The sequence below is a fragment of the Octopus sinensis genome, linkage group LG23 (genome assembly GCF_006345805.1).
Source record: "Octopus sinensis linkage group LG23, ASM634580v1, whole genome shotgun sequence".
Lineage (NCBI taxonomy): Eukaryota > Metazoa > Mollusca > Cephalopoda > Octopoda > Octopodidae > Octopus > Octopus sinensis.
This window is the reverse complement of record NC_043019.1, coordinates 27,764,597-27,779,596: the sequence shown is the minus strand read 5'-3', so window position 1 is coordinate 27,779,596 and position 15,000 is coordinate 27,764,597. Positions and strand designations below refer to the sequence as shown.

Genomic DNA, 15,000 nt, shown 5'->3' with positions numbered 1-15,000 from the left:
GGATGCTATCCAGCAGCGAATTTGGCATATAAACAAAACACATACACTAAATATGTGTGACTGATAATCTTATATAATAAAGCTCTACGTCTGTTTCTGTACACCTATAGGATGAAAGGGAATAGAAGATACATATATGTTTTCATTTTAAATTTTATGAGAAAGACGGTTATGGGGGTTAAAGGGGAGCAAACACCCCCTATGAAGTTTCAGATACCTCTGATTTCAATGAAAATAACAACATAACTACTAGGTACTAAATAAAGACGATTTCCAAAATTTCACCATCTAACAATATTATTTAAACCTACTAATGGAGTTTATAACGGGACAAAGCCTCTTTGAAAGTGCAAATGCATCCACTTTTCATGGAAGATTCATAAAATTTAAGTATGTGTTCTTGGAATAAGTGTACTATAGATCGGACACCTTTTGCCCAATTTCAATCAAATTTTCAACTTGGTAAAGTGGAAGTGGATTTGTAATTTAAACGCAGAAATCTAATTTTTTTAATAAATGGCAGAGAGATAGATAGAGAAAGATAAAGAGTAAGAGAAAGCGAGGGAAAGTCCAAGAGAAAGGAAGAGTAAGAGAGTTGGAAAATGAGAAAGGATAGAGAAACAAAGAGGGAGAATGTGGCGATAAGAAACAGAAAGGAAGCAACAGAAAGTAACAACCACACCCTCACCCGCGCGTAGAGCGGGTCACCTTAAGCTAGTATATAAATATATATTTATTTATATATATATATAGATATATATATATATATATATATATATATATATGCATATATCCATGTGTGTGTGAGTGTGTGTGTCTGTGTCTGTGTTTGTACTGCCACGATCACTTGACTACCGATGTTGCTGTGTTTACGTCCCCATAACTTAGCCTTTTGCAAAACACCAATAAAATAAGTACTATGCTTTCAAAGAATAAATCTTGTTAATTTCTTCGACTAAAGGTGGTGCTCCAGCATGGCCGCAGTCACATGACCGAAGCAAGTAAAACAATAAAAAACTATGCCATTTTAATCCCGAGCAATGCCGGATATCTCTGCTACTATGTATATATATATGTATATATTTCATATCATTTTATACATACATACATATATATAGAGAGAGAGAGAGAGACAGAGAGAGAGAGAGAGAGAGAGAGAGAGAGAGAGAGGGAGAGAGAGAAAGAGAGGGAGAGAGAGAGGTTATGAAAGGTAATGGTGTCAATAAGACCCAAAGGTGTCAGGTAACGCTAAGTAACTACTAATGACAGACCATAGTTAAACTCCAGGTTTGGTGATTATGCGAATATGTGTGTGTGTATGTATACACACCCACACACACACATTCACACATTTTTACCACAGTATGTCTAATTTGTTGTAGTGTTATATATATATATGGCTGTGTGGTTAGGGAGCTTGCTTCCTAGCTACATTGTTTCGGGTTCAGTCTCACTGCGTGGCACTTTGGGTAGGTGTCTTCCACTATAGCCCCGAGCCGACCGGAGCTTTGTGATTGAATTCGGTAGGTGGAAGTTACTGCCGTGTGTGTATGTATGCGTATAGCTGCTCAGTGCCTCTCCGAAAGAGAGAGAGAGCGATATTCCTTCAACAATATCATTTGCATAAAAAATGTAAGGTTTGTGTTCATGTAAAGAATCAGTAATCAATTAATCAATTAAAATACTAAATTAATTTTTATGCCATTTTAAACCTTCATTAAGTTTTCCTTTTTCTCATATGTTTCAGAGGCCCCAGTTACTCGTAAGTATTGAATTGAAGAGATTCAAACTTCAAATTGTTATTTTAGTATATAAATGGTAACTTAAGAATTGAAGTAATTGCATGGCAATGTCTTTTTCACCTTTTCTCTTTGTTTCAGTCATTGAATTGGCACTATAGGTGTTTCTTAACACCTTAGTCACATTTAGTGAGAATTATAATTCCCCTTTTTGGTGAAATATTGCAACTTGCTGTTTATATTAATTCTATGTATAAACATTAGTGAATTGCTAATCATCCATTAATTTGGGTGGCGGAAACATACCGGCGTCTGGCGACGGACTTGGTAAACACCCACAAAGTTATCAACCACCTCACCAACAACAACACTGAACACCTTTTTGATCTCCATGTGTCTAACACACGTGGATATGCCTACAAAGTCAGAAAACAACACAGCTCCCATGACTTTCGAAAACATTTTTTCACGCTCAGAGTTGCTGAAGCATGGAATAAACTGCCTGCATCAGTTGTTGACTGCCATGACACTGCATCCTTTAAGGCCCTCATGCTTTCCGAAATCCGCCGAAACTACACCTGATTATATATACACTTTAGATGAGTTGTAGTGCACCTGAGCACTGTACACAATTATTATTATTATTATTATTATTATTATTATTATTATTATTATTATATATACTAATAGAGAAGCAAGCTGAAGAAGATGAGATCAAGCAAGCTTAACTGATGAGGCAACAGAAATTGCCGAAACTGACATCAGTATTAAGAATTCTTGATCAGCATTTTTCGGACACTTCAGGTCCCTGTTAGTGTATATGCTTTGATTCATGTGCATTAACTACAGCATTAGAGCATTTTAGCTGATATTTCTAGCAATGTGGTTGTTTCTTAACACCTTAGTCAAATTTAGTGACAATTATAATTATCCTTTTTGGTGAAATATTGCAACCTACTGTTTATATTAATTTTATATATGTATGCATGTATGTATTTTATCATATCATTTTGTGTGTGTGTGTGTGTATGTACACCCACACCCACACACACATACACATATTTTTACCACAGTATGTCTAATTTGTTGTATTGTTATATATATATATTACTTCAACAAAATCATTTGCATAAGAAAATGTAAGGTTTGTGTTTCTGTAAAGAATCAGTTATTCAATTAAAATACCAAATTAATTGTTATGCCATTCTAAACCTTCATTAAGTTTTCCTTTTTCTTATATTTTTCAGCGGCTCCAGAACCTCGTAAGTATTGAATTGAAGAGATTCAAACTTCAAATTGTTATTTTAGTATATAAATGGTAACTTAAGAATTGAAGTAATTGCATGGCAGTGTCTTTTTCACCTTTTCTCTTTGTTTCAGTCATTGAATTGGCACTATAGGTGTTTCTTAACACCCTAGTCACATTTAATGAGAATTATAATTCCCCTTTTTGGTGAAATATTGCAACCTGCTGTTTATATTAATTCTCTCTCTCTCTCTCTCTCTCTCTCTATATATATATATATATATATATAATATATATATATATATATATAATAACAAAGGGTAAAATTAATTAATTAAGAAGTAATCAATAATTTCACCAAGTAGAATTCGGCATGAAAAAAGGACCATTTCACGGTAAACTTAAATAATACTTAATAATTAGGATTCAGCAAAGATTTGCTTTACCACATACCAAAGTTTAGAAATAGCAGCCAAAAAACCTTAGCTATTTCTTCTACTTTAAAAAGAGACTCCCAGAGAAACCAAAATACTTGAATACAATTCACACAGGCAGAGAGGAAAGCAACGAAAATCAATCAATATCTGGTCATCCATCTCTGGGGGTCCCTTTTTAAAGTAGAAGAAATAGCTAAGGTTTTTTGGCTGCTATTTCTAAACTTCGGTATGTGGTAAAGCAAATCTTTGCTGAAGCCTAATTATTAAGTATATATATATATATGTATATATATGTATATGTGTGTCTTTGTGTCTGTGTTTCTCCCCCCCACCCACCCACTATCACTTGACAAGTGATGATGGTGTGTTTACAGCCCTCTAACTTAGCAGTTTGGCAAAAAAGACCAATAGACTAGCTACTAGGCTTACAAAGAATAAGTCCTGGGATTGACTTCTTCCAATAAAACCTTTTAAGGTGGTGCTCCAGCATGGTCGTAGTCAAAATGACTGAAACAAATAGAAAAATGAAACAATAAAAAATATATATATATATATATATATATATATATATATATATATATATATATATATATATACATATATATATATATACATATATATATATACATATATATATGTACATATGTACATATATACATACATACATTCATACATACATACATACATACATACATACATACATACATACATATACAGCCTCAAAACAGCCGGGCTCTCTTACCTCAGAGAAGACCTGGATGGAAAGCACTCAGCATACAAAAAAAAAAAGACTATGCCTGGGTATGTTACCCAGAAGCTTGTAAAAGACAGTAGAATTGACATGAAGCACAGTCTCTCTTGGACACAAGACCACTACATCACATCACACTTTGAAGGCTATGCATTTGCAATCCAGGAACAGGAGATTACTACAAAGTACTTGGTGAACAACAGAGAGTGATGCTCTTGTAATCATAAGGTTCAACTGCATGTGTAGGCTACAACATGTTTCTGTAGAAGACATCACGCATGTGATTAGCAGCTGTCCTAAAATGTTGTCACAGTACTACCTCCATTTGCGGTACAATGTTGTTACCAAAACAATTTATAATGCCATCCACGAAAAAGACTATCCTAAAATAAACTTAGAAAATGCCTCTATTACGGAATACATTCATAAACACCAAATCAAGGAATACTGGTGGAATATTCCCATCAAAATTTCTGTCAAATGTAAACATAACAGACCAGATATTGTTGTTCGGGGCAGAGGGGCAAAAGGTATGTACCATCATAGAGATCAGCTGCCCTACAGATATAAATATCTCTTTGAAAATTAAAGAAAAAGAGGATATCTATGGACAACTGTTTCGAAACCTTCAGCTTCTGTATCCAGACTATGAATTCATATTCATTCCAATAATAATTGGAGCACTAGGTTTTGTTAGTAAATGCTTAAAGGAGAATCTGGATAAACTGGGATTTTCAGAAAGAGAAACTAACCGGCTGATTCGTGCATTACGAGTGCAATCTGTAAGTGGAACAGTAAAAATATGCAACTCTTTTCTCAAGTTCCAAATGTGAATTTGTCTGTGTTAACTACATCCCAAAGATGGAGCCTTGTATCTTTGTTGGAAACCTTCTCCCTCCTCAGTGAAAGATTTATAATAATTAAAAAAAATAGAAGACACATACATACATACATACATACATACATACATACATACATACTACATACATACATACATACATACATACATGATGGCTGCCCACTCATTATTGAATATGACCATTGCACTGGGCTTAACTGTTATCAGTGCCATGATCGAATGTGACTTTTTAGCCCAGCTAAAGATCAACAATGCCTTGTATAGAATTGGTAGCTTAAACCTTTACTGGCAATAGCCAGCTGTAGATGTAACTGGGCTTCATGTACCTTTGCATGTCGTTTAATTCCTCCCGCAAAATTACACTCCCTTCTACATACTTGACAGATATGTTTAGTATGGTGTGTAGCACCACAACCAGCAGTCTGGTTGTCAATTATGTGTCTCACTACAAAGATGACTCTTGAGTCTAGCTTTACTGAGCAGGGTCTTGCACAGACACTGCATGTCAGCATCATAGGAAGATCCTTATCATCTGGAAGTGCAACAGCTATGCCCTCCCTGACATCCCTCTTTACTTTTTCATGCACAACTTGAGATTTCTCAAAAGTAGCTGTCCCCTCATGCACAATCCTTCTCCACCTGCTACAGTCAATAGCTATGCCCTTTCATATGTCAGGAGAGATGCTAGCATCTCTTAAGGAAGCCTTCAGCAAGTCCTTATGCCTCTTTTTTGGTTTATGTGGAGGTCGTTCTCCTTTAGCTAACTCTCCATAAAAGAGTTGTTTTAGCATCCTTGAATCCTTCATCCTGACCAGATGACCACTCCATCTGAGTCTTTGCTTTAACACAAGAGCTTCTATACTTCCACACCGAGAGCCTTCGAGTATTTCAAGATCACTGATGTGGTCCTCCCACTTAATGCCATAGATCCGTCTGAGACACATTTGATGGGAACGTTCCAGTTGTTTATGGTAGTATTGATATGTGACCCACATCTCGCAGGCATAAATAAGAGAAGAGAGCACATACGCCTTGTACTCCTTTATCTTTGTCTTCCTGCATATGTCTCGTTGACTCCAGAGGTACCTTTCTAGCCTTCCAAAAACATCACTTGCTTTCCTAATTCTGTATGGAATTTTATTATCCAAATTGCTATATCTATTAACAGTGCTTTCCAGGTAGACAAACTGATCAACTACACCAAGTCGTTTACCATACACGTAGATATTTGGTTCACTATACTGCTTACCAGGGGCAGGTTGGTACATGACAACAGTTTTCTTGAGACAGACTGTCAATCCTAAGGCAGTGCAAGCATCAGAGAATGCATTCAAAATGTGTTACATATCTATCTCTGTGTGCGCTACTAGATCACAATCATCTACATACAAAAGGTCTCTTATGATAGAGGTAATATTGCTGCAAAAACAAATGTATTTACCTCTATCATAAGAGACCTTTTGTATGCAGATGATTGTGATCTAGTAGCACACACAGAGATTGATATGCAACACATTTTGAATGCATTCTCTGATGCTTGCACTGCCTGGAGTCGGCGTGACATATGCAAGAAGACAAAGACATGATAGACTGCTTTGATGATGAATGTTACTATCATCATGGAGCTTTCTAGTAACATATTCATGCATAGTCTTCTGCTCATATAGGCTCATCCTTTCATCTAATGATACATTGTGGTAGAGTTGTGCTACTTCTTTGGGCATGTATTTAAGGTTATCAGACAAGGAATGTTTCTCAAGGTACTACCTTCCAAGTCTTATGATGTTATCAGTCTCATGTATGCAAACTTGGTCAAGGGATGCACTTCGTCACTTGATGATTAAAAGATGTTGCCAAAGGCATATGATATAATGCATGTATTTTTGTTCTGTTTTTCAGAAGTGATAGTGGAATCTTCTGTAAAATTAAATGATACATATGTGCCAGCCCTAGCAGATATGTCTTCACCTGAAGCACAGCAAAAGGCCAAAGAATTTGAAGAAAAGGTTTGAATTATTCTCATACTAATATATGCTTGTGTGTGTGTATGTGTGTGTTTGACTGGTGAGTTTTTAATTTTGTTGAAATCCAGTTAGCTTAATTGTATCAGTTGTTCAATATTATCAAAAGTATGTGGGGTGGTATCAAAAAGTTTCAGGACGAGTTATGTGTAATAAAAACTTCTTTATCAAATTTTAACATCAGATCCTTCAAAAAAGTCACAACAATACATCAGTCTCAATGTTCTTGTCACTTTTGGAATCTAGCCTGGAAGTCATTTTCAGTAACCAAGTTGAGGACCTTCTGCGATTCGCTTTGAATTTCAACTATGGCGTTAAAATGGTGACTTTTGGACAGCATTTTCCTCTTGGGGGGAAGAGATGGAAATCTGCAGGTGCTAAATCTGGTGAATAGGGCAGGTGTAGAAGCAATGCCATGTTATTTATGAAGAGAAACTCATGAGTGAGGAGAGCTTGGTGACAGAGTGCATTGTCATTATGAAGAATCCAATTCTTCATACCCCACAGATCCAGTTGCTTTTACCAAATGTTCTCCCTCAAATACTTCAAAATCATCATCATCATTTAACATCTGCTTTCCATGCTAGCATGGGTTGGACGATTTGACTGAGGAATGGCGAACCAGATGGCTACACCAGGCTCCTATCTTGATCTGGCAGAGTTTCTACAGCTGGATGCCCTTCCTAATGCCAACCACTCTGAGAGTGTAGTGAGTGCCAGTCAGGTGGTACTGGCAATGGCCATGCTCAAATGGTGTTTTTTACATGCCATCTGCACAAGAGCCAGTCCAGTGGCACTGACAACAACCTCGCTTGAATTTTTTTTACGTGCCACTGGCACAAGTGCCAGTAAGGCGACGCTGGCAACAATCACGCTTGAATGGTGCTTTTTACATGCCACCAGTATGGAAGCAAGTTAGCTGCTCTGGCAACGATCATGCTCAGATGGTTCTCTTAGCGCTCCACTAGTACAGATGCCAATCATTGAATTTGATTTCGATTTCACTTGCCTCAACAGGTCTTTGCAAGCAGAGTTTAGTGTCCAATGAAGGAAAGGTGGGCTGGTTACATCCCTGGCATAAGCCACGAGGTTATGGTCTTATTTGGCTTGCCAGGTTTTCTCAAGCACAGCATATTTCCAAAAATCTCGGTCACTAGTCATTGCCTCAGTGAGGCCTAATGTTCGAAGGTCGTGCTTCACCACTTCATCCCAGGTCTTCCTGGGTCTACCTCTTCCACAGGTTCCCTCAACCGCTTGGGTGTGGCACTTAACTCTTGATTGATGGTCTGGACCTGGGTGATAAATTCTCAATGCACAATACCACATTTCAGGGGGTGATGCACATAGCAGGTCTTTCAGATTTCTCATCGTCTTCCAGGGATGGTCTTCTGCTCTTGAAGAGTCTATGTCACTCGAAACATTGCATAGTCTGGTTAGCATATTCAGGAACAGAAAAGTTGTGAAGTGGCATAATTCTTAGCATGTCAGACAAAACACTTTGCAGCATTTATTATGTTCTGAGTTCAAATTCTCTTAAGGTTGACTTTGTTTTTCACCCCCTTGGGATCAATAAAATAAGTACCAGCTGAGTACTATGGTCAGTGTGATTCACTATCCCCCTCTCTCAACGTTTCAGGCTTTGTGCCTATAGTAGAAAGGATTATTCAAGTATAGATAGATAGTAAATACCTGATCAATAAGAGAAGTAAAAGATTCCTTTTAACTTCCATGTTGTGATAGAGAATGTCGAATGTGCCATAGCAGTGTGGAAGATATCACTCATAAAGTTAAAAGCTGTCTAAAAATGTTTATGGGGTACTACCTTCTCATGACACATGACATTGTTTTTAAAGCCATATGCAATGCCAATACACAGAAAGGACTGTTCTGATAGCCATACCAAAAGCACACCAAAAGCAGAATATATCCACCCTTTTAATAGAGTATTCTGGTGGAATATTTCAATAAACAGCAGTGACTCTGTGTAAAAACAACAGGTCTGATATGGTTGCATAGGGCAGGGTGCAAACGTCATGCAAAGGTCTTTTCAAAAATTAAGGGGAAGAACATCTATGGAAAACAAATGAAAACTGTACAGCTCTTATATCCAGCCTTATATTTTTTCATTTGTTCTGATTATCATTGCTAACCAGACTATGAAACAAACAGATTTGCATACAAACATAGAAATTGTGAGATTTTCCAAAAGCAAAAAACAGGACAGACTGATTCACATTCTTCAAATACAATCGATTAGGATTACAGTGAAAATTTGTAAAACATTTCAGGGATTCTGTATTTGAGATTCCTGTGTTGAATGCAATCCCACAATTGCATACACATAAGGAACTCACACACACACACACACACACACATACATGCACACATGCCACCAAAAGTTCACACAACTTTTTGGATCAGTGTAAAATACCATTCTACTTTCTGTTTTCACTTAGATTTCCCTCACTTGCTCTTCTGTCCTCCACTCTATGAGACTGATTTTTAGCTTTCACAAACAATATTAATAAAGCAACTTCCAGTTTTCAAGAAACCAAAATGCTACTCTTCTCTTGAAAAGAGAAGCCTAACTTGTCACTGGGCACACAGCAATGACGTCAGGCACACATTGCATATGAATATAGGCATTATGCATTTTGTGGCCATCTTCAAACAGCTGTCAAGATACAATATTACATAATTTTTTCTTCTTTTCTTTATTCTATAGTCTGTATTTTGTGCTCCAAGTATATATGTGTCTCAAGCCTAACTACATTTATCTACCTTACTACCTCTATACACACACACACACATACTCACATGCACACACACACACACTCATGTACTCATATATACATACATGGACATACACATAGACAATTTAATGATTTCAATCTAGCAATACAGACAAACAGGCCAACTGAACTTCTCTTAGCATAACCTTACTCTTAACCCATCTTCAATCATTCCAGTTCTTATTTCAATAGGATAAGTTTTTAAATTTAAATATTTTACTTAGAATCTGTATTGACCAACATGAAGCATAGAAAGTTTAATATTTTAGGCAGGTGTTCTTTAACAGAGAATTAAACATTAGATTGTTCTTCTCCTCATAATACCTAATTTTATCATTCAGATTACTCTATTAAATGTAATACTTATTTTATTCACATTGTTTTGAATTAATTATGTAGCTTTGAGATTTCACTGATATGATAATATATTTTTTAGAATGACATTGTAGTTTAAGTGCAAGAGCTTACATCTGGCTTGTTTAAACATAAAACTGGTTGAATATTTGGACCAAATATGGTTGGTTTAAATGCTTAAGGGTGAAACTTATTTGACATTTCACAAACTGTATGTCAATAGAGGTAAGAATTCTAAACTGACTTGTAGATATTTTCACTTTCAGATGGACAAGATCTATCAAAACTCCTCACTGGCTGGTGTCTACAATAGAACCGAAGTAACTGGATTTGCGTAAGTTTGTCTGTTTGACTCTTTCACTTTCTCTTTCTACTTCTCTCTCTCTCTCTCTCTCTCTTTTCATCTATCTCTCTCCAACTTTGAGCTCTTCTACAAATGAAATCATTGAAACAACAGCAGCATATGCGTGACCTGATCAATAAGTAACTGGACTGTTGCCATTGTAACAAAGCTAAAGCATGCAGGGTAAAGCCACTCGGCACAGATTGATCTTGAACTCTGCTGTGCATGTGCAATAAGTTTTAACATTCTAGTGCACTTCTGCTGTTTACAACAGTACTTAGAAGGAACGTGTGCAACATGTGATCATCACATTGACCATGAATCTGCATCAAATTTTGCCAAACGGTTGGTGATACCTACTCAGAAGCCTACACAAAGTTGCAGAAAGTGTATGGAGAGTGTTTGAGCCGAAAACATGACGATAGTGACGAACATTCTGGGAGACCCACATCCAACAGAACTGAGAAAAATATTGCAGATGTGCATGCAGCTGTGAGGGGAAATCATCAAAACACCATCCATGAGTTATCAGAGGATGTGCAGATTAGTTATGGTTCAGTTCAGTTCATTATCACTGAAGATTTGGATATGGGATGCGTGTCTGCCAAGTTTGTGCCAAAATTGCTTTCAGCTGACCAAGAAGACACTCAGGTTTCAGTTGCACAAGATCTATTTTATTGTGTCGAAAATAATGAAAAGTTTTTGAAAGCTTTGCATAGGCCTCTGAGCAGATATTGCCAAGCTTATGTCAAAAGTTGATGCAGATTTCTCTGCTCAACTTTTTCTGTCAGGTCAATGCGACAATCACATGCTACACACCTTCCTTCCAAGCACTGTTGTGAACAGCAGAAGTGAGCTATAGCCCTAAAACTTAGTGCATATGTACAGTAGAGGTCAAGATCAATCTATGCCAAACAGCATTACTCTGCGTGCCGGGTACTTATTGATCGGACTACACCTGTATGAATGTGTGTCTTTGCATTTGTTAGTCCCCCACCATGACTTGACAACTGGTGTTGGTTTGTTGATATCCCTATAACTTTACAGTTCAGCATAAAAGAATGATAGAATAAGTACCAGGCTTTAAAAATATATTCTGAGATTGATTTGTTCAACTAAAAGCCCTTTAATCCAGTACCCCCAGCATGGCCACAGTCCAATGACTGAAACAAGTAAAAGATAAAAGATAAAGGATAAATGAACAAATAAAATAAAACTATATTGAAACGATTCATTCTTTGGCATACAGGCATACCCCAACTTATGTTATTTCGAGTTACATCTTTCTTGACTTTACATCATTTTTTGAAATAATTTAATGGAAAAAATAAACTTCAACTTCAATTAATTTATCTGATTTTTACATTGGTCTCAGAGAACATAAATAAAGCATAAAAATTATTTAAAATATAATCATATAAATTATATAAAGTACATGTAAAAATATGCTCAAACCATTTATCAAAACATCTACAAATTAATAGATTCTCTAAAAGGTTTTCCGTATTACATTGATTTGCAAGTAAGGTCACAAGTCTGAGAACCAATCACCAACATAAGTTGAGGTATGTCTGTAAATTGTTTTCTCAATTTAAAGAAAGTTTTATTTCTGTTTTCTAAAAATTTCTCAGCAGATTCGGCAGGTTAGTTTTCTGTGCATGATTTCATTTTTATGCATGGTTTCATTATCACAATCACTGAAAAAATACAAAAATATTATACATCCTTCCACCATCACCACCACCACCACCACCACCAACACCAAAACTACTGCTACCACCACAACCACCAGCATTATAAATGGATTGCGAGTACTACTACTGTTAGGGTGTGGCTGAAATACAAATGCTTTGCAGTGTTTAGTTACGACTGCTTTATGTTTTGAGTTCAGATCTCACTGAGGTTGACTTTCAAGCATTTTAGGAGGGATGAAATGAACAGCCAGCCAAATACAGGGGTTGATGAAATTGACTAACCCTTTCCTGCATAATTCATGACCTTATATCATATATGTGACTATTATCATAATACTGTTTTTTATTTGTCATATCTATCTACTTATATAATCATGTATGTATGTATGTGTATATGTGTCTGCATATATGTATGGGTACATACATATATGTATAATGTGAGCATGTGTGTGTATATATATATATATATATATATATATATACACACACACACACACACACACACAGATATATATTACAGATAGATATACATACACATGGATACATATACACAACATATATATATATATGCAAATCTATACATACACACAAATATATGCACATATACATATGTTTATGTACATGCATGCACACACACACACAAACACGACTCATACATAAACACACACACAAACAAACACACACAAACACACACACAAACACACACAAACACACACATTGCAGGTACCTCAAGCTAATGTGGAAGTCCTTTTGTGACTTTGAGATATCCTGATTAGCTAGAAGTTCCAATCAAATTTATCAAATTGTAACACATACTACTGACTTAAAAAAGGGAATAAGTTCATCAGTCATAGAATCTTAGAAGAAAGAAAAAGGGAAGGCCTTGGCTGGAACATCTTTTATGAAAGGTCTGCTTGACAGCTGGAAGACATTCGTTCATTCATTCATCCCTCAAAATGGTGGAACAAGCAATCCCAAACTGTCGACAGTTACAGAACAGTTTGCACTATTCATTCTCTCAACTGCTGAATACAGTCCAGCGTTCACAAAACCTCCATTTGGGTGATTTTCTTGAGTACCAATTTCACCCTTGATATGTCAATCTATTACAAGATTACCCAACTGCAGTGGGGGTGAACTGGAGTAATGTGAAATGAAGTATTTTACTCAAGAACACAATGCACAGCTGGTCTGGGATTTGAAATCATGATCTCATGATCATGAATGCAATACTTTAACCACTAAGCCACATGCCTTCACACATTATTGGATGGCCAGAAGACAAGAAGAAGTGCCACCAGTAGTATCATAACCATTTCAATCTATCTTTGAGACTACTAATGTCACCAATACTGCTATCAATATTGCTAATGCCATTATACCACATCACCACCACCAGCCAACAATCACCACCACCACTTCCTCCACCTCCTCCTCCTCCTCCTCCACCACCACCACCACCACACCACCACCACCACCATAACTTCCTCTACCCCACCTCCACCATCAACTTCACCATTGTTATCTCAAGAATTTTAATGATTTTTATTGTATATAATGAGAATCTGCTGTAATTATACCGGTCTGCATGATTTTTTTATTAACTGTATGCTATCTTTTTCAAAATATATATGAAAAATAGTGATTCATAGTGTTTTTTATTCATCTCTATCACATCAGATTCTCATGTTATACAGGAATGTTACTTTTCACTTTTTGTATAACATAAGATAATGATATAGTATATTACCAGTGAAAATGATTACCTTATATTGACTTATTAGTTGATAACATTAAATTCCTCATATAAGTGAAGGCAAGCTAAAGGCAGGAATCTTTGTTGACTCTCAGATTCAGGAATTGATGAAGGACAAGCGTTTTGAGGAAGCATTAGCAGGTGTTGAGGTGAATGCCTGGTTTTCCTGCAAGCAGAAGTCCAAGACTTTTTGGGAAACAGCTACTCCCCAGAATATGAAAAAGTAATCCAAGACCCGATTTTGTTTCCAACAACTTGGGTCTAGAATAAGTGTCAAGATGTACTTTTGCACTTACATCTTGACTATTTTCCCAAGAATTGTAGGGAAAAAGTGAGAAACAAGGAGAGCAGTTCCCTGAGTATATTTTCACCATGGAAATTCAATACTAGGGCAAATTGAATGTCAGCATGATGGCAGATTACTTCTGGTCATTAACACATGATGGTATGGATGCACAACACAAGCAGAATCCAAAGCAGTCATCCTTCATTTGAATCAATATGTAGGCTAACCATTAGGAGCATATCTTTTTCGCATTCATTTGATTTGAAGTTGATTCATCATTATTCATTTCATGATGAACATGATTCATTTCATGTTGATTTGTTATACATACGTTCTTAAATCTAACAGAAAATGCTTTTCCATGATTACTTGCTTCAATTTGACAAAGTGACAATTTATTAAAAGTTCACGATTTTTATTATTATTAATTTGCATTTTACTGAAAATCTTTGCATGATAGAGCAAAATGGTTTTTATATTTAAAATCAGCAACCCAAGAATATGTAAGATCACATCCATGAACAAAAATAAAAATTAAAAAATTCCCAAATGCAGACCAGTGTTATTGTTTCTGAGATAGTTGTTTCTGATATTGTAATGAGCTGTTATGAAGAAAACTTCAAAGTTACAAATATTCTGCACTTTTTCTTTATATATAAGTGTGTATAAATAGATATATACATATCAATATATAAAAATACAATCCAGAGATCTGAGTGTAA

General features: G+C 36.0%; 1 protein-coding gene across 1 annotated transcript in view; it reads left to right on the top strand.

The window, feature by feature from the left end:
- LOC115223376 (MAM and LDL-receptor class A domain-containing protein 2) overlaps positions 1 to 15,000 on the top strand; it is a 166,536-nt gene that overhangs the window by 43,093 nt on the left and 108,443 nt on the right. The window contains exons 4-7 of the mRNA XM_029793883.2: positions 1,748 to 1,762; positions 2,987 to 3,001; positions 6,932 to 7,038; positions 10,466 to 10,533. Of these exons, the coding sequence (XP_029649743.1) occupies positions 1,748 to 1,762; positions 2,987 to 3,001; positions 6,932 to 7,038; positions 10,466 to 10,533 (205 nt within the window). The remainder of the gene's footprint in view (positions 1 to 1,747; positions 1,763 to 2,986; positions 3,002 to 6,931; positions 7,039 to 10,465; positions 10,534 to 15,000) is intronic.